The 26,167-nt window shown below is 42.8% G+C and overlaps 1 protein-coding gene across 1 annotated transcript in view; it reads right to left on the bottom strand.

The window, feature by feature from the left end:
* LOC111875295 (glutamine synthetase 2 cytoplasmic) overlaps window positions 1–16,402 on the bottom strand; it is a 32,166-nt gene extending 15,764 nt beyond the window's left edge. Inside the window, exons 1-2 of the mRNA XM_023871411.1 lie at window positions 16,316–16,402; window positions 2,330–2,516 (exon numbers count right to left, since the gene is read on the bottom strand). Coding sequence (XP_023727179.1) covers window positions 2,330–2,507 — 178 coding nt within the window. The 5' untranslated portion in view covers window positions 2,508–2,516; window positions 16,316–16,402. The remainder of the gene's footprint in view (window positions 1–2,329; window positions 2,517–16,315) is intronic.
* Window positions 16,403–26,167: the final 9,765 nt, after the last annotated feature.

Raw genomic sequence — 26,167 nt, 5'->3', positions numbered from 1 at the left:
AGAGAGTAGGAAGAAACTCGTACGCAAAGTTGGTGGAGACACGGGTAACGATAAATCTTATCTTACGCAGGAGATTAAAAATACTGATAAGTCAAATACTAAGACAGGTCTTAAGTTGCGAGGTGTTAAACGGAATTAGGTGTCATAAATGCTGAAACAAATAAAAAATAATAATAAAACTTCAGGACCTATATGGCCACAGTTCGACCCCAGGTTTCACATCCCTACAATTTATTAACTTAAAAAAAAATCTTCTGTTAAATGTGCTCTATGTGAGCTCCACTCGTGACACGACAAATGTCCAGCCTGTAGGCCGCGCCATAGCTCAAGCGGTTAGTCGCTGGCTTCCCACCGCGGCGGACCGAGTTCGATCCCGGGTCTGGTAAAGTGGGATTTGTGGTGGACAAAGTGGCGCTGGGGCGGGTTTTCTCCTAGTACTTCGGTTTCCCCTGCCAATCTTCATTCCACCAAATTCTCCATCATAATCACCCGGGGCAGGCTACAATAGGCCAATCAGTGGCCGCCATGCCGAGTGGACCCAGTTGGACTCCACCTTCCACTAAGCGAATTAAAAAAAAAGTCCAGTCTGTAACCCAGCTCATCCCATACTCCTAATATGTTCCTGTCAATTGTCTCGACATCTGCGGTAATTCTCGACTTCAATTCATCAATATCCAGTGGTAGAGGTGGCACAAACACTCGTTCCTTTACATAACCCCACAGAAAGAAGCCCCATGGAGTGAAAACGAGAGAGCGAGGAGTAAAGGCCTCGCAAAAGTTTTTTCCAGTTTAGGGCAATCCTCGGGTTCCAATTTTTTAAATCATGATAAATTTTTAAGGTTTCATACGAATCTGTGTGCGCAGAACTTGCCACACGCTCGTTTTTGGCATCTGTAAGTCACAGCTTCCCTTGGGCTTCAACTCAGAGGGGCGTCCGCCTGCTGCACAGCCTCCTCACTCACACGAGGACGGCCACTCCTTGTCTTCTTACAGATGCATCCCTGGTTTCCGAAGTTGTCACGCCACTTCTGTATCAATGCTTGAGGCGGATCCGTACGAAACAGTTTTCCGAAGACCCGCTGAACACTGTACTCAATCATGCAAAAGCTCTTCTCTCTGGAAGATGACATTTCTGAAAATTGCGGAGCCTGGCGGTAAAGATGTGTAATATGGTGTTACACCAATTTTGAAACCTCTTGAAAGCCTGACTATCTGCTGATATCGGTTATGTTATATAGCCACCTCGTATTTTATGCACGAAAGTGTATCAATTATTAAGAGCACCTTGTAAACAAATCAAGGAAGTGCCTCTTAGAAACGCCAAGGCTGTTCGGGCGTAAACGCAACTGCACAAAAGAACTAACAGTCTTTCTGCAGATTACCTTTAAGTACCACAGATGTAAGTGGCATTAAAGCCTGTCCTTTCCTCTAAAATCGGTATATAAGACTTGATGCCACCTACTGACAGATATACTTCACTGCGTGATTAACATATAGACGATCGTGGCTTGAAAGCCTGTCCTTTCCTCTAAAATCGGTATATAAGACTTGATGCCACCTACTGACAGATATACTTCACTGCGTGATTAACATATAGACGATCGTGGCTTGAAAGCCTGTCCTTTCCTCTAAAATCGGTATATAAGACTTGATGCCACCTACTGACAGATATACTTCACTGCGTGATTAACATATAGACGATCGTGGCTTGAAAGCCTGTCCTTTCCTCTAAAATCGGTATATAAGACTTGATGCCACCTACTGACAGATATACTTCACTGCGTGATTAACATATAGACGATCGTGGCTTGAAAGCCTGTCCTTTCCTCTAAAATCGGTATATAAGACTTGATGCCACCTACTGACAGATATACTTCACTGCGTGATTAACATATAGACGATCGTGGCTTGAAAGCCTGTCCTTTCCTCTAAAATCGGTATATAAGACTTGATGCCACCTACTGACAGATATACTTCACTGCGTGATTAACATATAGACGATCGTGGCTTGAAAGCCTGTCCTTTCCTCTAAAATCGGTATATAAGACTTGATGCCACCTACTGACAGATATACTTCACTGCGTGATTAACATATAGACGATCGTGGCTTGAAAGCCTGTCCTTTCCTCTAAAATCGGTATATAAGACTTGATGCCACCTACTGACAGATATACTTCACTGCGTGATTAACATACAGCCGATCGTGGCATAGGCTGTGGTAATTTTCACTCGAGTGTGCCCAGCCTATCTAACCTATTCGTGGCGTGCAAATTCCTTGACTTCACAGCGCCACCTCAAAACTCACAAACCATAATATTTATAAACTCACCTTTGGGTGACTTTGGCAGGAAGTTAAGGGTGCGGTCCTTCGCCCTTACGTGCTCTCCCGTTCCATCAATCCAAATATATGTCACCTGGAGCTTGTCCTCCGGTTGCGGGAGCCTAAGGTACTTCTCCAAGATCGTTTTGTCGAGCTTGGCGTTGGGTGAATGTCCCAGCGAATTCATGGCGCCGGCCTACGAACACAACAGCGTCTGAATGTACAGTATTATGACATAATGGGTTATGGCCGGAATAATGGAGCTAGAAAGACCGCCGCTGCTAGGCTATGACTCGATAGACGAGTTTCAGCAACAATGCAGAATTTTTTGGAGGAGGATGTTACATAAGGACTATAACCGCGAATTTTCAGTTGGAAAATAAAAATTACGGTCGTGGTCCTCAAGTAGCCCATAGGCAAGGCGAACTTACTGGCGGTTTAGTCTCTGACTAAGTCTCTGCGTAAGTTAGACATGATCAGCTCTGCAAAGCTTGTGCTGACAAGAGGGGTTGTATATAGTGCAAAGGAAACAATTTTCAACATACTGTAAGTGCCATACGCATATCTGACGAAAGGCCAATCACATTCGTACAAGACAACCTCATCTCCTCGTCAGATAGGATGTTACGTAAGGACTATTACCGCAAGGGTCAACTGGAAAAAAAAAGTCCCTAGTCATTACTCTCAAGGGGCTTATCGCCAAGACGAACTGACTGGCGATACACAGCCAGTCGTAAAGTAACTTTGACTTAATGTCAGTAGTAGCTGAGAGCCAACAATAGTCAGGAATACCTAGTGATGCCATAAGTTAGCTGTGAGATGGCAGCCATCCGGCAACGGCGTTAAGTAAGAGTGCAGAAGAATCATCCTTGGGAATCGCAACCTGGCAACGACTTGTGAAGACATGGAAGCTTTAATGTTCGAAGCAGTTCTTTGTAGTGTGTTACAGTTACTTGGAGCTATGAGTTATGAGTGTTCAACAACCCAAACCCCGTGTCTAGACACTAACGCGCGAAAATATTGTGGCGTGCCGCCAAAAAGCCAGGCTATAAGACGTCTACTGATAGGCAACGACTGCGATAAGAATTTATACTTCAGTGGAAACGCATACCAGCAGACCGTTGCATAGGAATCGCCAAGCAACAAACGCGTTTCCCCGAAAATGGAAGGATATCCATGGAAACGAATACTACCAGCGGATAAAACCGAACCCTTGAACATGGTGCGCCCTGTTCAGTCCGAGTGCACGTTATAAAAGTCCAGCTTTGACGAGACCAATCAGTTTTCAGTGTAGCTCCGACTAATCAGAAGAAGGCTCGCATCCGACATAGGACAGAAGACACTTCACCAAAATCAGCGGTGCAAGTAATTGTGATTAGTGAAGTTGTGAATAATTGTACTTGCGAGTGTAAAAGAAATATAAACGTCTTAGCCAAATCCGAGACCCGCGTGAATTTACAATTGTCGCGTTACATACGCAATACGCGACAATATATACTTTCAGGGGCCCTGTACATTGTAGGTGAACACCAGAGTCGCGGAAACTCGCTCGGGCTACACGTCTGTACTTTCGTGTATTGTACTGTCGAGACAGAAGCCGCTCACCCGTCTGAGGGTTGGCGCGCCCAATTTCAAAACAACAGAACCATACACGCACGGCAAAATTATTTATAATGTACATAAGCATATATGTATATTGTTTGGTGATGTGGAATGGACTGAGATGGTACCTTGACACATGTTATGAAGCTTTCCCCACCTGCAACATACACATTACCGGCACAGTCAAGTAAGAACGTAACTTACTCCATGTTGCTGAGCCCTTCTTGAGGAGCCGCCCGTCAGATACTCAAGTATTCCCTTATATTTTATCGAATCCGAATGTTCATTACCGTGATCACAAGAGACCTCCACTGGACCCTATCCTGAGTCAGATGAATCCAGTCCATAGCACCACATCCTATTCCTCTACGAATCCACCTTGAACTTATCCTCCCACCTATGTCTATGTCTTCCAAATGGTCTCTTTCCTTCTGGCTTTCCACCAAAACCTTATATGGATTTCTTTTTCTACCCATGCGTGCTACATGCCCTGTCCATCTCATCTTCATTTACTAGATCATTCTAATTACATTTGGTGAGGAGTATAAGAAGCTCTTCATTGTGCAATTTTCTCCAACCTTCCGTCACTTAATTTCTCTTAGGTACAAATATTCTCCACAGCACCCCGTTCTCAGATACCTTCAGTCCATTTCTTTCCTTAATGACAGAGATCAAGTTTCAAACCCATACAAAACTACAGCAAAATTATAGTTTTGCATATTTTAATTGTTATGTGTTTGCAGACAGCAGGCGAAAAGGAAAAAGCTTCCGGACTACAGGGTAGCAATATGCATTTAAATGAAGGGACAGCACTGTGAAGGCCGAACGAGGAAAAATGCCGTAGTGGTTGTGACCTACTTCAAGACGTCTCAGCATTTTCTGGGAGTGGGGGAAGGTGAAAAAACTATCTAGTCGTCATAGTTTGCGTTCTAGCCGCGAATCAATCTCAGAACTCAATAATACGAAGCAGGGGTGCTAACCAGTGATTCGTGACGTTTGTTTGAGAGCGGCCTCGTCAGGTTCCATGATTTCACCGTAGTTAACGCGCAGTGTGAGTTCAACGCCCCGGCTTCTCTCAGGCCCCGTCGCATGTTTGAAAGAGGTCAAGGCATCCTCGGCAACTGAGGCAGCTTTTAAAGATATCGATTTGGGGAAATCGATACGGGGCGCGACAGACATAGCTGTCAGTAAGCCGCACTTCAGGTATGAGCAACGTGGTTAACTCTTCATACCACAATGGTCACTAGATGTACCGCTTGTTCTAATATTCGGACAATAAGTTCTGGGAAGATATAATCACCTACTTTCCTGTGACACGGAAGGAATAGAAAACGAAAATATTATGGGGGATACACAGACAAAGAGTAAGGTGATCTCGTAAGCCCTCTTTTCCTCATTTTCAAACAAAAAGTCCTCGGAAGAACTACTCGTCTACCACCCATTATAAGACACGGATCGCATAGAAATCGAAAAAGGGGATACACAGCAAGGTGACCTCATAAGCCTATTAACAAAAACTTGGGGGGGGGGCAACAAGATTACCTTAGAAACCTAAAAAATTAAGGGGGATACACAGATGGACAGACAGACATGGATACACATACAGCAAAGTGATCTCATAGGCCTCCTCTTATTTTTTTTCGAAATTAGGAAATTATGCTAAAAGTAAAAGGAAGATCATGAAATCACCTTGCTGTTTGTGTCTGTGTATCTCACTAATTTTTTTCGTTTTCTGTGCGGTCCGTTTCGTATCAAACGAAAGTAAGCGATTAGTTCTTCCCAAAACTTCTTGCGTCAAAATAAGGAAAGTAGGCTAAAAACTCTACATTCTCCCCAGTGTGCATTCGTGTGTTTCAGGGAGGCGTTTAGACGCTGACTTTTCACGGAGGAGACTCGGGTTTGACCCTAGGTGACTTTCACATGTTCTCAAAACGGGGGCTCTGGTTCAGTCTCAGGTGGCTTCAAGCAAGATTCGTGGTGGAAGAAGAAGCATTGGAGCAGGTTATACACGGCGTTTCTTTGTATTTACCAAACTAAACACAATTCCACGAGGTGTCTGACAACCCTGACCAGGCAATCACATTTCTAAGCTTTAACTTGGGGGCTTCATTTCTGAGCCGGCGCTTGTCTCTTTATAGAATGGGAAGTTCTTTTAAGTATTATTCTCAGAATATACAGCGATTATTTCCGTAAATAACTTTAACCAGCTGGTCTTTGTAATGGAGATTAGTTGTTTTCTGTGAGGCAGAACATAAAAACATTATTTGAATGAATGTCAGGCTTCAAACGGTTAACTACACATTCAGCTACGATTGGAAGCCATTCAGCCTAGAACAGGCATATCCAACTCTTACGATACCAAGGGGCCGGTACTGGCACTGAACCACTTCAGTCGAAATCTTATCTTTCAAGGCGATTTCTCTGATTATACTGTCACGTGTATGAGTGACTATAGACGGGGTTTGGAGTGTTAATTGGATTACTGAACTCTTACAGATCGTAACTGCAAGTAACTATAGAGCTATCTTTAATTCACACACTATACATTTCGCAAAAACACGTAAAGCTTCTCAGTCTGCTTATCTTCACCGGCCGTCCTTGGTAACGGCTTGTAAAACCATATATCCCTCAACTTTCGTGACCACGTCCTTACTGGCCGGCGACTGTTTCACATTAACCAACATCTAGAATTGTCCTGCTTTAACCGGGCACGGACCACACAGAAAACACCTCACCCAACAGTTCTATTGTTGCGCCCCGGAGCTGTCCCAAGGACCGCGTAGAGAACAGCTCTTTCCAGTTGCTCTATTGATGCGTGTTATAAATGTGCTGCCTACTAATGGGAGTGTTTATAGAGCCGTTCCCTAGCAACGGCTGTCTCTGCTGGCTTCACAGTTCTTGCCTTGACCAAAAATGCCACAATACTCTCCTCCTGTCTACGCCCTGGCTATCCAAGTGCTCGTTTCCCTTGAGATTTTCCAACCCAAACTGCGCAAGCAAGCCCGTTTATCAATGCATGCTGCACACCTCACCTTCGGGTCCTACCTCCAAGAACATACGCCGCATCCTGTAACAGAGTTGTCGGTTAACAATGTTCAGGATAGGAAGGAATTTTTATACCAAGCACAAAAGGAATCCTGTAAATATACCATAAAAATGAAATCCCGGTGTCCCGGGACAGGCCATGAAGGCCTGTCACAGGGATACTCGTATCTTTACCTTTAAGCGTCTCATTAGGTGGCAGTCGGATGGGCATAGGCTAGGCCATTTTTTCATATGCATTTATTTTTTTCAAAATAAAAAAGTCTAGGTAGCAGATGCGCAGACTGGTTTCAGTAGTCAATATGGCGACCGTGTATGAGGACTGTGAGCAAAAGGACCCGATGCAAAGGATATTCATAAAGAAATGTTTCATGTTTACAGTGGGAAGCGTATGTTGCATAAAGCAGTTCACAACTGGGTCGAGAAATTCTCTCAATGGCGTTCGAAAGTTGCAGATCATGTCCGACCAGGTCGCCCTGTTGAGACTCCGACAGAAGCAAAGGCTCCTGTGCTGCTGGTTTAGACGCACTGGTAAAGTGATGGGCCAAGTGTATTAATGTTGGTGGAGGATATGTCGAGAAATAAACGGTCTTTTCCAGGTTCGAATATCGTATGTTTTACGTTTTACATCATTACATTATTTATTATACTGTAATTGGGTTTTAGCCCGGTGGCAGTAGTACACAATAGGACACAACAGACATGTAACACACATTACACTAAGTGACAACACGTTCAAACAAAACACAATACACAAAACACAACAATAAGGACATCCTACCACAGTGAATACAAACCAAATACCTATCATGTAACCTATTTACTGACTTTCCCTCATAAGAAGGTCATTCTACCCCTGAAGGAAGAGACGCCGGTACCAGTTGTGTCACAGGAGGCTGGATAGGCCCCAGATCCCGTCTAGACGCTGCGGAAAACACAAAAAGAAACTCTTGCCCCTACTGGAAATCGAACACCGACAGCACGTATCACGTAGCTATACCGACTACGCTATGCCGGCTCTTGTTGTACACAAAATTAGCAATATTGCTCTTTGAAGTTTATTAAACCTAATCCAAATGGAATCAATAAGTTTCAAATTTGTGACAGTCTCCCATGTCAGAGTCTCTGGAAGGTTTAGGGGATGTGTGTACAACTCCATTCACAGCCCTATGGAAAGAGGCTTTATTGTGATCAATATAGTTGAAAATAGGAACAACCCGACAAGTTTCGGTGAAAGCCTTCCGTATCGAATTTCATCTAAATCTGTGTAGTGGCTTACGGGACACTTGCCAGTCCACTTACGGCTTTACGTAAACCACACTTTATTATGAATTTTCATTACGCTGTCCAAGTAAATATGGCTTCAGAGGATAGGATGATCAATGAATGTGCAGCAGTTGGTGGAATGAGAACTGGCAGGGGACACCGAAATACTCGAGAGAAAACCCATCTAGATGCACTTCCCCCCCCCCTAGCACTACAGCCCCGGTGGGCCTAGGCCTACCTCCATGAACATCTCCGTTCACTTCGGTTTTTCTAGATCTTACACGTTCGGTAGGACTCCATGGGCGGGTGATCAGCTCGCCGCAAGGCCTCTAGCTGTACACAAACAGAAAAACGCACACAAACATCCATACCCTGAGTGGGAATCGAACGCACGATCCCGGCTTCAGAGCGAGGGAGGACACAGAATGCCTTAGACCGCTCGGCTACCGCTAGATGCACTTTATCCGGCACAAATTCCACATGACCTGACCTGGGATGGAAACCGTGACGGGGCATTCTATCTGCGGGCAAGTCTAACATGTCGACATTTGAGAAAACCTACTCTGACCAACGCTACTACATTGAGAGTGTGTCAGCCAGACATGACCTCCATTCAAAGCGTTCTATTTTTTTTTTCCTTTCTAAACCGAAGACAATCTCAAGATAGTTCCTCGTAGTCCACTTTCTCAAATAATGCGTAATCGAAATGGAAGGCCCGATTTCCTCTTCTATGTCTCTCTCGTCCTTTCTGCCCTTGACCACACGTGCTCCTCCTCTTAAAGCGGAGTCCTGTCTTGCAACCTGACAAAGCTTCACAGTGGTCACATGAATATCACGTGATAGCGGCCATGTGGGAAACACAGGTTCATAACGAATGTGTAGTTAATTCATTTTATCAAAGATTCCATTTTTCTTGAGCTAGGAACATTCTGCAGGATGGTCTTGAGTTGGACGGCTGTTCCACTTGTACACAACATAATCATGTTGTTTGTCATAGCTGCCTTGAACTTCGTATCTCGGACTGACTATGTTTGAAGAACAGTTAGTCAACTGTTGGCTTCCAGTTCACTGTCGCTTTAATTTACAACAGCGGTCACGAGACTTTTTGAACTGACACCCCCAAACCGTCCTGACACTCTCCATCTTTATTTTCTGCATCCCTTTGTGTGTCACGTATCAGAGGTACACTTAGGGTTCCTCAACATAACAACTAACTACAAACAGATCTTAAAATGTTCAAACGTTCCGGTTCTTTTATTTCCATCCCAATACAACGTTTCAATTTATCAAGAGCATTACGAGATTTTTTTTTTATAAATTAAATATGTCGTTATTGGATTATGAAAACTGATCCATTCTTAGCACGAACGGGGGAAGAGTGCATATAGGATATCGGTGGGAGAGCCAGCAGGAAAGAGACCACTAACAAGACCAAGACAGAGGTGATGGACAATATCAAAATGGATCTTTGAGAGATAGTATAGGATGGTATGCATTGGATTGATCTGGCTCAGGATAGGGCCCAGTGGAGGGCGCTTGTGAACACGGTTATGAACCTTCGTGTTCCATATAATGCTGGGAAGTTCTTGAGTAGCTGCACAATTGGCGGCTTCTCAAGTAGGGCTCAGCTCCATGTGGGGGTGATCCATTTTTTTTACATTTATTAATAATATTCTAAATTAAGTTTTTGTGTGGGGTGCGACTCGAATGATGTATTCTAAAAGTTACACGCGTGTAAGTTAAAATCTAGTGGTTAAATACAGTTAAATTAGATAAACGTGAATTCTAATTTTTAAATATTTTTAATGGATCCATTATAATAATTCAACATGTGTAATTTATAAAATAAAGTGTAATGGTGATCTTGACAGATCGAAACATAACCCGAATATTAACGATTTGAATGTCGGTTTATAATTAACTGTTGTGTTGGACAGCCCCGAAGTATACCTTTGGTACCCTCTATCATGTTTACCGAAATGAGGGAAACTCCGTTCACTCATGTTTATATTACTGTTTACGACCAAGTAACTCGTATTTTGTGCCGCATCAAAATTGTGAGTAAAGAAATTGAAATTTGTACAAAGAAAATGCTGCATTGTGTTGTCTGTGGACGATTATGCCGGAAAATGTTGAAATCCAATCTATTTTATGTTGTTCATATCTGAATTAATTTTGACGGGGCTCTATAAAGATATGATTAAATGCAGCTAAAAAAGAACTGTAGCCAACACAGTGGCCGCGCGGTCTAAGGCATCTTAATGGGTTCGAATCCCAGTCGAGGCATGGATGTCTGTACGTAAGTAGAGGTCTGATGACGAGGTGATCCCCTGTCCAAGGAATACTACCGACTGTGTATAGGATTAAGAAACTGAAAACGCGGCCGAAATCCAATGGACTTCAGAACCATAAGGAGAAAAAAAAATGCTTTAGCTGAATTTTGATTTTAAAATTTGTGTTCTTCTAATGGCCTCGCCCCTTCCAGGAAATCACTAATGGCCCCGGAGGAGCGCTCGGCGTTGTTCGGAACCAAACGTCTAGAACCAGAATTTTCACCACTGATGGAAATGGCTCTTAAGAACCAAACAGAACCTCCAGATCATCGAAGAGCCCGGAAGAATGGGCAGCACATATTGAAAAGGAAGTTACTACGGTGTTAGCTCCCGAATTCGTTCCTACATGCATCGCTGTTGGGGACGATCGGTTAAGAAAGCTTTAAAAAAAGTAAAGTCTATCGCTGTAACAGGCCGTGAAGGCCCATAAGGACGTGAGACGTCGAGGCTCCCATATTTTCTAGACAATCGGTTCACAGATGGCAGTGAGGTTGTCATCCTTAAGCGTCGGCCCCCCACCCCAAGAAGATAGTTTCCTTAAAATTAAGCCTTCTGAAAATAAGTAGATGGCATCTACCAGCATCTAACCCCTTTCCAGCCATGACTTGTATTAAACTTCCCTGGCGGAAACTAATTTTATTTCGATTTGTTCCATAAGTGCAGCATTTCCCACAAGTGAAGCCGGGCCGTTTCTAATTATAACATATGTAAAATGGTAAGAAAAGTCGCATTACACTAAAGACCTACAACTGAAGATAAAATGTGCTCAGTCAGGCCTGGATTTAAAGGTGAGTGACTGGGGCTATAGAAAATAGAATCCACACATCTTAAGGAGACATTCGCTTTTCAAACATCACGAAAAGTCGGTGTGTATCTTTAGCTACTATAATAAAAAAAAATGTCATGACCTAAATTTGTTGTTACTAATAGGGACCCGGAAAACTGTAAACCTCGCCCCATAATTAGTAGATATCATTAAGGTTTGTTATTAATTACTAAAATTTCTACATTTTCCCCAGACCCCTCCAGACCAACATCGGTACAGAACCCCAATTAGGCCACGACTGCTTCCTTCCAAATCCTTTCCCATCAATTATTCAAACAATATCTTACCGTTCTACGATAGAGCTCTATGGCATATCTAAAAGATTTAGTGATGAGACCTAGGAACCTCTGTTCGTAATTTGTCATCATGGGACGAAATACGAGGCAGGTTAGAAGTGCATATAAAACCGGTGGACAGACTGAAGGGAAAAGGCCATTTGGAACCTTAGACTGCAGGATAATATTAAAAGGGTCGTTATAATGCGTGAAAGTGAAGTGGATACAACTAGCACAAGGTAAGATCCAGAAGCTAGGACAAAATACAGAGAGCTTCTCCATCACCTGCGTCACATACAGTTAACTAGCTAAAAACTATGTCACCCACCTCTGTTCTCAAGCTTGGCCACAGGCTGCTTTATGAGTAGCACAAGCAAGTCTGAAATATTGAAATCCAAACTAATAATGAAACGATTAACTCTTAGCATGTCGAGTTAATTTCTCCACACATTTTACATGAAAGTGTCAACAGGATGTACATGCACACCTGTAACCTAATCTACCCTAACTTAACATCATACAGAACATAACTACCCTTGCCTAACATAATGCAGCACAACATAACCTACCCTTTTCTTTTATTGCTAGTGGAGTCCCTTGTACTGCGGCCACTTCTGGCCTATTGTACCAGCCCCAGATGATAGGTGAGGGTGATTGTGGAGCAATTGGTGGAATGAAGATTGGCAGGGGAACCGAGGTACTCGGAGAAAACCTGCCCCAGCGCCACTTTGTCCAATATAAATCCCACTTGACCAGACCCCGGGATCGAACCCGGGCCGCCGCGGTGGGAAGCCAGCGAATAACCGCTTGAGCTACGGCGCGGCCTAACCTACCCTAACATAATACAGCACAAAATAAACTACTCAGACTTAACACAATATACAACATAACCTACCCTAACATAGCATAATGTAGTACAACAAAACCTACTGAAACTTAACACAATACAACCTACCCTAACTTGATGTAGCACGACATAACCTACCCAAACTTCACATAACACGACCAACCCCAAACTTAGCATAGCATAACATAACATAACCTTTAACTTAACACAATATTAACTACTCTAATTTCACACAATATAACCTACCATAACCTTAAAACAACAAAGCACAACCAACCCTAACGTAACTTAACATAAAGACAACATAACTTAACAATATAAACAAACTTGACACAACATAACCTACCTTAAAGCAACACAGCACAACCAGCCCTACCGTAACTTAACATAAACACAACATGACCTACCCTAACCTTAAAACACAGCACAACCAACCCTACCGTAACTTAACATTAACACAACATAACCTGCCCTAACTTAACACAATATAAACTATTCTAACTTGACACAATATAGCATGCTATAACATAACATAACATAACATAACATAACCTACCCTACATTAAAACAATACAGCATAACCAACCTTACTCTAACTTAACACAACACTACCTACTCTAAGGTGCAACAGCCTAATATAACAGAACTTCAGCTTAAACTAACCTACCTAACCTGATGCAACACGTCAAACGACGTATATGTACATCTGTAGCACTGAATGGGTTAATTAAGCGCCATGTCATGTAAGCTCAGAGTAAAAGTGCAGTTCCACGCACTCTTTTATCTCGGCAGTACATAAAGGTTGAATGGTAAGATTCACGCTCCTGGATGAAGACGTCTGGAAAACCGTTATACAGTAAATTATCAGTTTTATGAAAACCGCCCGATTTCCCATCAGTGTCTCTATGTAAATGAGTCTTTACTTTTGTAAAAAATGTAATTTCACGAAAATTACAAACTACAGCAGGATACTTCCTTCCACTGAGGCCACTACGAAAACCAAGACGTAGGTGGGTGGATAATACTAAAATGTATCTTAGAGACAGGATGAGGAGGTATGGACTGGATTGAGCTGGCTCAGGAGAGGGACCAGTGGAGGGCTCTTGTGAACACGGTAATGAACTTTCGGGTCCCATAAAATGCTGGGAAGTTCCAGAGTAGCACAACTGACGACTTTTAAGATCTCAGCTCCACGAAATTAGTAATGATATGGGGCATTTTCTGTTCTCCTTGCTGTACTGTGACATTTAAATATATTCTTTAATAGGAATTTCCAATACAGCAAAATTGCTACTTTATTCACACACACATCGCCTCCAGTGCGGGTGGTGAGCTACGTATACATAACTACTAGCAACAAAAAGAGTCCGTGAGATTCCGAAAATGGAATATCAAGGTTAAGCTGTCCTTGTGCTTAATGCCATGAAGACACATGGGGGAGTGGTGTTATAGCTCCACAATTCTTGACCTCGGAACGAGATTTAGTTGTGGTCAGCTTCACGCCCAGGTCGCCTTACCACTGTGGAAAGAACTGCCGTTATCCACTATACATAAGGATGGATGGGCCCCAGAACCGGTCTGGACGCTCTGGAGAAGAAAAAATCTTGCCTTCCGGGAATTGTAGCCGGTCGCTAGACTAAGCTATCCCAAATTCCAACACATTGAACACTTAAATTAAAACGGCAATAACACTGTTCTTCAGACTTCATATTTACACGTCCTGCAATACAGCTGAACAAATTCAGTTTTTTTCATAACATGTACGAAATAAAAGAGCCCTACCTTCTGGGATATAATGTCATGTAGTCCGCTGAAAGTAACCCGACATTTCTGATGAACATGTCGCCTCCGTCCTCAGGGTTGAGGAGTAAGCTAAGGAAAATACAAATACGATGCAGACAGCATGCAGCTGGTTTCGTGTTCGGCTCTCAGTGGGCTACACGGACTTATATCCCAGAAGATACCACTCTTCACAATCACCGTTGTGAGAACGTAAACATCTGTATATGCAAAAGAAGCTGTTTTCGACTAAACTGGATACATTGAGCACAAACATTGGTTAAAAAGTTTCAAAGGCACCGTTTTTATCTCCTACATGCTGCACGCAAGATATTACTAAAATACACACAACTCTTATTACGGACTTTGGTATTATGACGACATTTAAATGATAACTTTCACTCACTATCAAAAATCTTTTTCTCACATTATGGTTGGCAAAAAATTATAAGGATAGGTAAAAATACATAACTAAAAAAAAACGAGCACGTCTAACTTGAGATTAAATACACTTCACATTCATATTTATAATCAGCATATCAGAATTTATTTGTTTCCCTTGTGCTACCGCGCCGTATTCTTCTCAACTACCGTAACTGAAACTTCGCATTCGAACATCCACGTCTCAAAGCTACTTTAAAACAAAATGTCACCGTAATGTCAAGAACGGAAGCCCTGAACTTCCACGGTAGTTAATGAAATGGGAACATTCACGAGGAAGGAAACCCCCTTCAACACATTCTCCTACACTGCCACTAGGGCTTGTTCCGGACCCTACACTGTACTGCTGTCAGTATGTCATAATTTCAATCAAATTAGGCAACAACATTTTTATTCGATGTGCTGTTTCTTGTACAAGAAGCTTGTGCAATTCTAACTAGGGCACTCTTAGAAAGCACATCTCCAAAACAACCTTAAAAACTGATGTTACCAGCGTTCAAGCACATCTCAAACTCTTTTCCGTGAAATCTAGAAAAATGTCTAAGGCTCTGATGTGGATTTCGGTTTCACTAACGGCCTGTTGCTTGACCGAACTGAACTAGTCCAACTTGCCAACCGAAACAATTCTGGTAATTCAATCTTTGTAACCTACAAAATCTAATACCAACATAACAAAGCGAGAGCTTGTGTGCTGGGATCAGAACTATATTCAAACAAGCAACTGTGAATTAAATGAAGCAAATTCAGCATAACAGCTATTATTCTAAACATGTATGGAACTCACCACCAACTGGTGCCGAGGTCAAGTGAATGCCGATCTACACATCCACTCCCCCATGTGCGTTCATGGCATGTGCTTAATTAGTTAATCACTAGGACAAATTCACCTTTTTAATGTATGGAGTATCAGCCCAATACTGTATTTCAGCATCCTGTTCCACATCTTTAATTAAACGTCTATGTACCAAGTCCGTCAACGTGCAATTTTAGCGCGCATCGGGGCAGTGTAACAGTTTGGACGCACTGAAACACCTGAGGATGGCCGTCTGTGGCCGAAACATGTTCTGTTAGTGTTAAATTGTGAATATTTTAATGACTGTTGCATTATTAACGGACTTCATACATAGACGTATAAGCCCAAATTTGTTACGAGGAAGCTACGAACGCTGGGTTGAATTGCGCGTTTAACCTCACTGGTGTCATGACCCTGACCCCGTTATCACATTTCTGTTCATGATCCCATAGCAACCACAGCTGTCAGTTTATGTTGCACCACTCTATCTTTACAGACTATTCAAATATATTCTCGTTGCTAACGAACACAATTCATCAGTCACAATATGGGTCAGCCATCGGACGTTGTATTCATTTCACATCCTCACAGCTTTACTTCGTTAAAATTCTTTCTCATTATCCCTGTTAACTATACATTGGTGTCACTGAAAACCAGGAGTTGTGAAGCAAAGGAAATAGACACACAATGGCCGCGTGCTCAGATAAGATACAGAACACTTTCCTAAGAAAGACATTTCATACTGCGTTCCAAATCAACAGATACTTGGTCTTGAACAGCAAAACACTAACCTGATGATAATGCTGCGACCTGGGGTCCCTGCAACCAGCTCAAATGAATAACAACAAAATGATTCCAAACACTCTCCTACACCTACCGTCTAGTGCATGCAGGTTATATCGAATCTCCCCCACTCCTCCCTCGCCGACCTGCGCACTACAGCTCGTTACACACAGGCCCGATCAGCTGACTCCATCCCTCCCAACTGCCCTTGATTTTGACGCCCACGACGCTCGTTCTTAATTTCCCCGTTGTTATTTTTAATGTATGTGCTGTGATCACAGTAGCCCCACAATACAGAGCAAAATCATAACTAAAACAGCTAACAAATATCTGACAACAGTGGCAAAGTTCAAATATTTGGGAACGACATTCGAAAGCTATAACAAGATTCACGAAAACAGTAACAATTGATTAAATTCGGAGAATGCTTCCTGCCATTCATGTTAGTAATTTTTTAATCTAAAATCTGCTATATAAAGACGAAGATTAAAATGTTAAAGAGGTTACTTGTACCTGTAGCTTCTCACTTAAGAGAAAAACATAATTCTGTCGCGAATGAAGAGAGTGCTGAGGAAAATATTTAGATATAAGTAAGAGACAGAAAGGGGCCGCGCCATAGCTCAAGCGGTTAGTTGCTGGCTTCCCACCCCGGCGGCCCGGGTCTGGTCAAGTGGGATTTGTGGTGGACAAAGTGGCGCTGGGGCAGGTTTTCTCCGAGTACTTCGGTTTCCCTTGCCAAACTTCAATCCACCAATTGCTCCCCAATCACCCTCACCTATCATCTGGTGCCGGTACAATAGGCCAGAAGTTGCCGCAGTACAAGGGACTTAGTCCCACCCCACTAGCAATATAAAAAAATAGAGAGACAGACAGACAGAAATGGGAGTGGCTGAAGAAAATAGTCTAATGAAGAGCTTGAAAATTTGTATTCTGCATCAAACATTGTTACAACGGCCAAATCAAGTAAGACTAGATGAGCCGGGCATGTAGCAGGGATAGAATATATTAGAAATCATACAGAATTTTGGCCGGAAAACATGAAGGAAAACACCAGTTGCAATATCAACACGTGACAGGGAGAATAATATCGGGCTGGATCTCAGAGAAGTAGGGAAGGCGGTTATGGGTGGGATTCATGTGGCTCAGGATAAGGACCAGGACACGTTCTTGTGAACACGACACCGAATTTCGATTTCTTGACCAGCTGAGCGACTGCCAATTTCTCAAAAAGAACTGTCATATGGAGACTGCTACTTAGTTTAGTTCTTTTAGCTCCTTGAGGTGGGGTGAGACTGAGTCCACTTGGTACGTCGGTCACTAACTGGCTTATTGTACGAGCCCCAGATGATGGATAATGATAAATGTCGAGGAATCGGTGGTATGAGTATTGGCAAGGTTACCGAAGTATTCGGAGAAAATCTGCCCCAGTGCCACTTTGTCAGCCACGAATCCCACAAGACCTGACCTGAGCTCGAAACCGGACCGCAGCGGTGGGAAGCCGGAGACTAACCGCCTGAGCTATGGCTCGGCCGAGACTGCGCCTTAATTCCATGGATACTGGAGATGATTTTCTCGGGGATAAAACGGCCTGGGTGTGAAGCTGACCGCTCACCTCCATCTAGTGTCTAAATCATGGATGGTGGAGCTATACCTTCACTCCTCCTAATGTCTTCATGGCTTAAGAACAGGAGCTTTACTTTTATGCCGGGCTAGCTTGGTATAGCGACGGGCTACGGGCTGGATGACCGGAGTTTTCCCACTCAGCAGCTTCCAGACCGGCATCGCGGTCGATAGGTAGCGGGAGCACTTGTCTGAATGTAAAGCGACCACGGCGTGAAGCTTGACACTCACATCTAATGCCGAAGTTAAGAAGGATGAAGCTATAACTTTACTCCCCCATACGTCTTAATTAAGGACAGAACCAATTTTACTCATACCTTTTTTCTCTTGGCACTACAGCCCCAGCGGGCCTAGGCCTACCTCCAGCAACTTCTCCGTTCACCTCGGTTTTTCTAGATCTTACACATTCGGTAGGACTCCTTGGGCGGGTGATCAGCTCGTCGCAACGCCTCTACCTGTACACAAACACAGAAAACGCACACACACAAACTAAATATCCATGCCCTGAGTGGGATTCGAACCCACGATCCCGGTTTTCAAGCGAGCGAAGACAGTACATGCCTTAGATCGCTCGGCTGCCGTGACCGGCACTCATATACTGTAACCTCTTCAGGTGCTTGTGCTTCATTTTACGAATATCAGCGGAATGAATTATGATACCCGTTGATAACAGAAATATTCTGTGATAAACTGTAACTTGTCTGCAACGCCTTGACGGACTCGTCTCGGAAGACTCAGTGACAATACATGGAATCGCGCAAAACGTTACTGCAACTGCAAAAAATTAAGGCAACAATGTTACTATCAGTCTGACTTTCGGACTGGGAGTCCTGCTACTAACTTTTAAGCTCAATAATTGACTTTCGTGACACGTGACATGAATTTTATGTTAGTGTCAATAACATCAAAATATCGACCCTGCGAACAACATGACAACAAAATGACATTACTGGCGCGTAATATAAGGCACTGAAGTTTCGTGCGACTATGGATATACATTTTAACAAGAAGTCCTAGGAAGAATTTATCGCCTTCTTTGCTTTAATATTGGCCTACGCTATGCTGTCATGAATTAGAGAAGATACACAGACACACAGACTTAAGATATCGCCTTGCTGTGTCTGTTTCCTGTGCAGTCCGTGTCGTATCAAAGGAAACTAGGTGAGTAGTTCTTCCCAGAACTTCTTGTTAAAATTAAGGAAAGCGGGTTAAAAATAAATATAGCCTTCATTAAGATGAACAGATAGACTACTGTCTTGTAGTCTGGCAGATGGCAAATATCTACCACACTACACGGTGTACATTGTCACCTGCAAGAACTTCACATTAACTTACGCGAACTACATACTAGCGATTATTCTTCTTGTACAGACCGAAGCTACGCAAATTGTGGCTTCCACGCTTTCATTCGCAGTTCACTTGGTGTATTCATGGAATGTTTACTTTCAATAGCTTTAGCTAAACGAATTCAAAACAGTTCGTCACTATTCGGTTCTAACCATTTGTCGTCATGACATCGTCACAGTATTCACGTCGAATCATTGCGAGAAACAGAAACAAAGGAACAGGTCCATCACCCTCACCATGCAGGTACCTTGAGGACCAATCGGAAGGCGCTACGTGTAGCGAGTGGGGCAACGATAATCTCAGAAAATTAATTCTATTAGTCTCATTATTATTTTTCGCTATTGTTATTATCATCATTATCATCGTTATATTTCTCGGTTTATTTTTAATAATACGCCGAAGACATTTTTACTCTTCTAGAACATACGTGTACGAGCCGTTCACAGTGGCCGCGTGGTCTAAGACATGAACCGTCTTCGCCCGCTCGAACACTGGCGTCGAGGGTTCGAGTCCCACTCGATGTCTGTGTGCGTTTATTCTGTTTTTGTGTTGTTCTGTGTATAGGTAGAGGCCTTGCAATGGGCTGATCCCCCGTCCAAGGAGTTCTACCGACTGTGTACAGGATTAAGAAACCGAAAAAGCAGCCAAAGCCCAACAAAGGGCTATAGAGCCATAGATATATAGAATGTTCACTGCCGTATTCACCAGCGTGGCCACTGCACCATATCCTGTGCAGTATAACTCTTACAGACCCTAAACATAAGCTGTGTACATCAGCAGCTTGGTCACAGTGGCCGTGCGGTATAAGGCTAGAAATATCTTCATCCGTTCGAACACTGAGACATGGGGTTCGAATCCCGCTTGGGGGCATGTCAGATTCAGAGTTTTCAAATTAATTATGAAATGGGAACAGGCCAGAAAGATTAATCTGTCAAAGTAAGAAGAAGAAAAAATAACTCTTGCTTCTGTTACGGACTGTACATAAATCTGCCTTCGAACGTCAGAAGAAATGGCAACAGCACAAAGAGCTCAGGATTGTTACGCTTGTATATTCGTGACTTTGTGTACGAGTGGGCATGATAACATGCGCATGACAACGCAATGATTTCATCTAATTATAGTGTAGCACGCAGGGGCATCGGGAACCGGTTGTGCCATCACTTATGTAACCCACAAACATTCACATTGTCGGACGTTCTCAGGTGCCCACAATAAGAGCTGAACTCTGCCTGTTGGTAAGTATATCGTCCTGTACTGTATGGATCAGCTGCAGCATACCATTCGGAACCACTGGCATACTTTGACGGCAACGGCACGTCTGTCAGTTTGATTGCAGTTTGCCACTTCAACGGCCGCTAAACGGCGCAGGGCGAGAATTTAAGTAGTTTTCTTATACCACAACAGATGGAGGCCCTGATGTATCTCTTGTAAATTTGTGTATTAAATTTGAGAAATTTTCATTGGGTGCATCCCGTTGTGTTTATTACATATAAATATTTATTAGGATCCGTCGTAATACAACGACGAAACGGTCTAGGTCAATATCACCTTAGGTACATGTTTCGGCTTTTAAAGCCGTCATCAGGCAAATACATGGTTGCTACACTCGCACACTATTGAACTGCATTTCCGTGTGATACTTGACACAAGCTTGATACTTGACAACTGTTACACTATAATAATACAAGGTATAAAAATACAATAAAATGATACAGTTATTATAAAACGGAAGTTATACAATAAAATATGGTTAAGAACTTTTCATGTAATGTTTCATACTATGAAGTAGTTGTTGCGATCTTGTTATATTCCAGCGGACATAAAGAGGTATATTCATGGCATGTACACGTATAGTTAACCGCTTCAGACCTGTGGTATTAGTGTAGTATTATTTGGTATTTATTGTTTAACCAGTGCCTCATTTTACAGTGTAATGTGTAACCAGTGAGTGTAGTAACCAAGTATTTTCCTGATGATGGCTTTAAAAGCCGAAACATGTAGCTAAGGTGATACTGACCTAGACCGTTTCATTGTTGTGTTACGACGGATTCTAATAAAGAATTTTGAGAAATTTGTTTTGGAGCAGTAAATAAATGAATGAGAGTTTTGGTTTGAAAATGTCTTCCCTCCCTACTTTGGCATTGAAATCTCCTAACAAAATTTTCATAGGGTACTTCGGGAATTTATCAAATACATGTTCTAGTTCTTCATAGAATCTATCCTTTATGTCATCAATCTTATCTTCGGTTGGGGCGTGAACATTCATAACAATGATATCACACCAGCGACCTTTCAGTATTATATATGATATCCTATCACTAACGAATTCTACCCCCTTAACTGCTAATACGATTCTCTTATGTACGAAAAAACCTGTACCTAATTCATGATTTTCATTCCCCTTTACATAGAAAAATGTATAGTCACCTGCTGGTGCGATGCCACCTCCATCCCATCTGACCACCTGTACTTCCGCTAAATCCAACTTATATTTTAAGATTTATTCCGCCACTGCCCTGAGCGAATCTGCCCTATACAAACTTCGTACATTCCAAGTGCCAAATCTCATATCCATTTTCATTAGCTTAGGTCGTTTATCCAAAGAATCCATCCAGGTCCGAGGCTTTGTGTTCATTTTCGTAACATAATGATTTTTTACGGTGAGGAGTTGTTAGTCCCACGCCCGACCCCCAAGCTGGAGGGCCACCCCTTGTCGGCTGTCCGCGACTGCTTATTCAATATATTCGCAGTTTCCCTCCAAAACTGGAGGGTGTCTCCTCCTTCCGCAACCTGAGGACGCGCCATGCCGTGGTGACAGGGACCCACCTAACATGGTTTGTCTTCTCGTCTGCTGTCCAAAAACATAAAAATTAGAATATACCAAACTTCAGTTCTGCTTGTGGTTCTGTATAGGTGTGAAACTTGGTCTCTGACATGGAGGGAGGAACATAGTCTGAGGGATTTGAGAACAGGGTGTTGAGGAGAATATTTGGAACGAAGAGAGACCACGTGACATGAGGTTGGAGAAAACTGCGTAATGAAGAGCTTCATAACTTGTACTCTTCTCCAAGTATAAATAGAATGATGAAGTCAAGGAGGATGAGTTAGGCAGGGCATGTAGCACGAATGAAGGCGAAGAGGAATGCATATAGGATATTTGGTGGGAAAGCCAGATGGAAGGAGACCACTGGGAATACCAAGGCGTAGGTGGGTGGACAATATTAAAATGGAACTTACAGAGATAGGATGGGATGGTTTAGATTGGATTGAGCTGACTCAGGATATGGACCAGTGGAGGGCTCTTGTAAACACGGTATTGAACCTTCGGGTAACTTAAAATGCTGGGAAATTCTTGAATGGCTGCACAACTGACGGCTTATCAAGAAGGGCTCAACTCCATGATGTACCACTAAGGAAGAAAGAAGTAGTGATATTTGGTGTTGTAATACTCATTCGATATGAAATCCGTTTACTGGTTTTGTAAGTGGATCTTACTGATCTGCTCGAGAAATGGCAGACGTGAATTTCATGTGCAGTCATGCCAATGAAAATTCTCTGGAAGTACGTACATCGCCTGTACGTAGAACATGGTCGACAGCGCACAACCTCCTCCCACAGAGCACTCGTGGAACTTCGCCAGCGACTGAGCGAGTGTGGCTACTTGATTCTTTGCTTATTGCGTAGTGCAGTCTTATCCTAGAGTACAGTCAATTTCTCAGTCGGCACTGATTTATACGCATGCGTTGACTGGGGCTTTTTGCTCTTCTAAGTGAATACTGTACCTCCTTAGAGCCTGTAAAAAGTAAAAAAGTAAAGGTATCCCTGTAATAGGCCGTGGAGGCCCATAGGGTTTTGAGATGCTGAGGTTCCCACATTTTCTAGACAATCGGCTCATAGATGGCGGCAAGGTTGTCAGCCCTACGCGCCGGCCGCCCTTTACCCCCAAGAACATTCCAAGAATATTCCTGGTACTCATTTCTGTTAGAGGCTGAGTCGACCCCAGGGTCATGGTGCGGCTGGAAGGATTAGGTCAATTGAAAAAATCCAATGACCTCATCGGGATTTGAACTCGCGACTTTTCCGGCTTGTAGCATAGTGCATCAACCACCTACGTTTCCGCAATAATTTTAACATTCTGTATAGCGTCGAATATTAGAATGGTTGATGAAATGATGATTTGGAAAGGATTTTGAAAAGAAGCGGTTTTTTGCAGGCTCTGCGGAAAGCCGCGAAAGATTCAGTCAAGATAGTCAATGTAAGATTTGAGGCTTTCACGGCGGTGACTATGAAGAAAGCAGTCTTCTGGGATTTGGCACCGTGTATATGTGGGTTAACACCACATATACACGGTGCCAAATCCCAGAAGATTGCTTTCTTCAAGATAGTCAATGTTCCCACCGAGATTGGAACCGGGCACCTTACAAGTCAGAAGCGCTACGGCATGAGCCAACCTGTTCGGTGGAAAGAATGGGTTTAGGGTGCCTGTTTTTAAAACCCGGAAAATCGAATTCCGGAAATTTATGTAACCATCTTAAAACTGCATTAAAAGACATTTCAATTGAATCAGTTCATGAGTTCATATATGAAATGCAGTACATACCATTTCGATACCATGACAAAGCTGAGTTACTGACTAAATAATGTATAAGTCATGGAACTTTACCTTTACTCTACCTGTATGCCGTCAAAAACGTTTCTTTGGTGCTGAGGCAAGTGTACGTGCTCTGTACTGCGATAGGATACGTCACCTTAATCGTCAACTCCGCGGCACACATGTACCTGCACAAGAATTATTTCCCCTCGGTCACTAATTCGTTAGAACACATTTGCCTTTACTATACCCGTGATACCTTGGCCTCTAACTAGGTGGTATGAATTTACCTGCTGTAGAACTGTGATACCTTGTCCCCTAACTCAGTGACGCAAATTTGCCTGCTGTAGAACTGTGACACCTTGTCCCCCAACTCAGTGACGCAAATTTACCTGCTGTAGAAATGTGACACCTTGTCCCCAACTTAGTGACGCAAATTTACCTACTGTAGAACTGTGACACCTTGTCCCCTAACTCAGTGACGCAAACTTACCTGCTGTAGAACTGTGACACCTTGTCCCCTAACTCAGTGACGCAAATTTACCTGCTGTAGAAATGTGACACGTTGTCCCCTAACTTAGTGACACAAATTTACCTACTGTAGAACTGTGACACCTTGTCCCCTAACTAACACGGTGGAAAATGTACCTACTCTAGAACTGTGTAATCTTGCCCAATAACTAGGACGCATAACTTTTCCTGCTCTAGAACTGTGCCACCTTGGCCACTAACTCTATGTGGCAACTTTCACACAGTATATTCATAAAAATTTATGTTGTTGCAAGAAGACAATCATACAATTAGTAACTTTTTTGTGGCGACGTTACAGGTCTCCTGTGTCCCACGTTGCAACTTGTCACTAGCACTAGGTAAGAGTGTGAATTGCCCTACATGATATAGGGATATCCAAACTGGTTGCTTTGCCTAACGTAGAGAAAGTTATGTTGAGAACTGTGATTTACGTTCTACTAGAAATAAGCTGAAGCAGTTAAATCAAGTACGATATAATGGGTTGAACATGTAGCTCGAGCAGAAGAAACAATGAGCATTTAATTCATTTGAGCATGAAAATGGGTGGAAAGACTCAACTTGAAGAGACTAACTTCATGTAGCTGAGCCCTTCTTCAGAAGCCGTCAATTGCGCAGCCTCTCAAGAACNAGATCAATCGAGTTCATACCATCTTATCCTATCTCTATAAGATAATATATATAATATAATATATAAGATAATATTTTAATATTATACCCCCACCTACGCCTTGGTCTTCCTAATGGCTCTTTCCCAGCTTGAAGAAATGGAAATTTAATTTAAAACTGACCCTTAAGAATGTCCGTGTTAAAGTACATCTGAATGAACAGCCTCATAGCTAGGGCCAATGTACTTCTACACGATCACGCCAAGTCAGAGACTTGGTTAGCTGCGGTGAACACTTTTACGTCACCGAACAGACTAACCGGTAAAAAATGGTGCCTTGCAGAAAGGGATGTGGCAAATCCGATGGTCATTTTGATGTAATTACGGCCTGTAATACGTTCAGTGGCCTTCAAAAGGTCGCGAACAATTGGTTGTTGTCACTGAGAAGGAAAGTCAAGTTACCGAAACTACTTCCGAGCTCGACCTTGGGCTTTGTTGCCAGTTGCCAACGTAATGACGTAGGTCTTGTGTCTGATGTGATGGACATTTTCCCATCGGTTTCGAAAAAAGGTGTTTAATTCCGCCTCTTTCTATCTAGTCATATGCGTCCACGGCATCGTCGTTTAGAAAAATGTTATGATGCAAGACGGGCGATTTTGAGCTTTATGATAAAAACCATCCAACCGCAGGGATTCAGGAAAAATTTCCAATCGGTTTGCAAAGTGTTCATCAAAGGACAGCCTCTATAACTGAACCCAAAAAATGATGTTCAAAAATGGAAACATGTATCAACATTACTCTTTTGTGAGATGTGACACAGTGTAGTCTGGTAGTGTTTTACTAACGTTTCGGAGCAACCTGATGCATCCGTCTTCCAACTTCTATCCTGAAATTGGCGGCAACAATTTCCTTTCCAACATTCTTAACTTTATACCAAATTACACGGCGTCACACACCGGAGATACTAACCTTCGCTTAGTATTACTTGCTTTCTGAAATTTGCTTATCGTCCGACATTCTAAAACAGAACAGAATATTTGAAAGCTGGATCTGCTTCCGCCTTCAGGTTCGGTGTTGGTGGTACCTAGTTAACTGCGTCAGTTAACTTGGATTCAGTCGCCCTTTCTGAAAGTACTCAATCCCTCATATGAAAACAGCAACTTACTG

Source organism: Cryptotermes secundus, unplaced genomic scaffold (assembly GCF_002891405.2).
Source record: "Cryptotermes secundus unplaced genomic scaffold, Csec_1.0 scaffold1406, whole genome shotgun sequence".
In the NCBI taxonomy this organism is placed as follows: domain Eukaryota; kingdom Metazoa; phylum Arthropoda; class Insecta; order Blattodea; family Kalotermitidae; genus Cryptotermes; species Cryptotermes secundus.
Note: the sequence above shows the minus strand (reverse complement) of the source record. Positions and strands in the feature narration are given on the sequence as shown.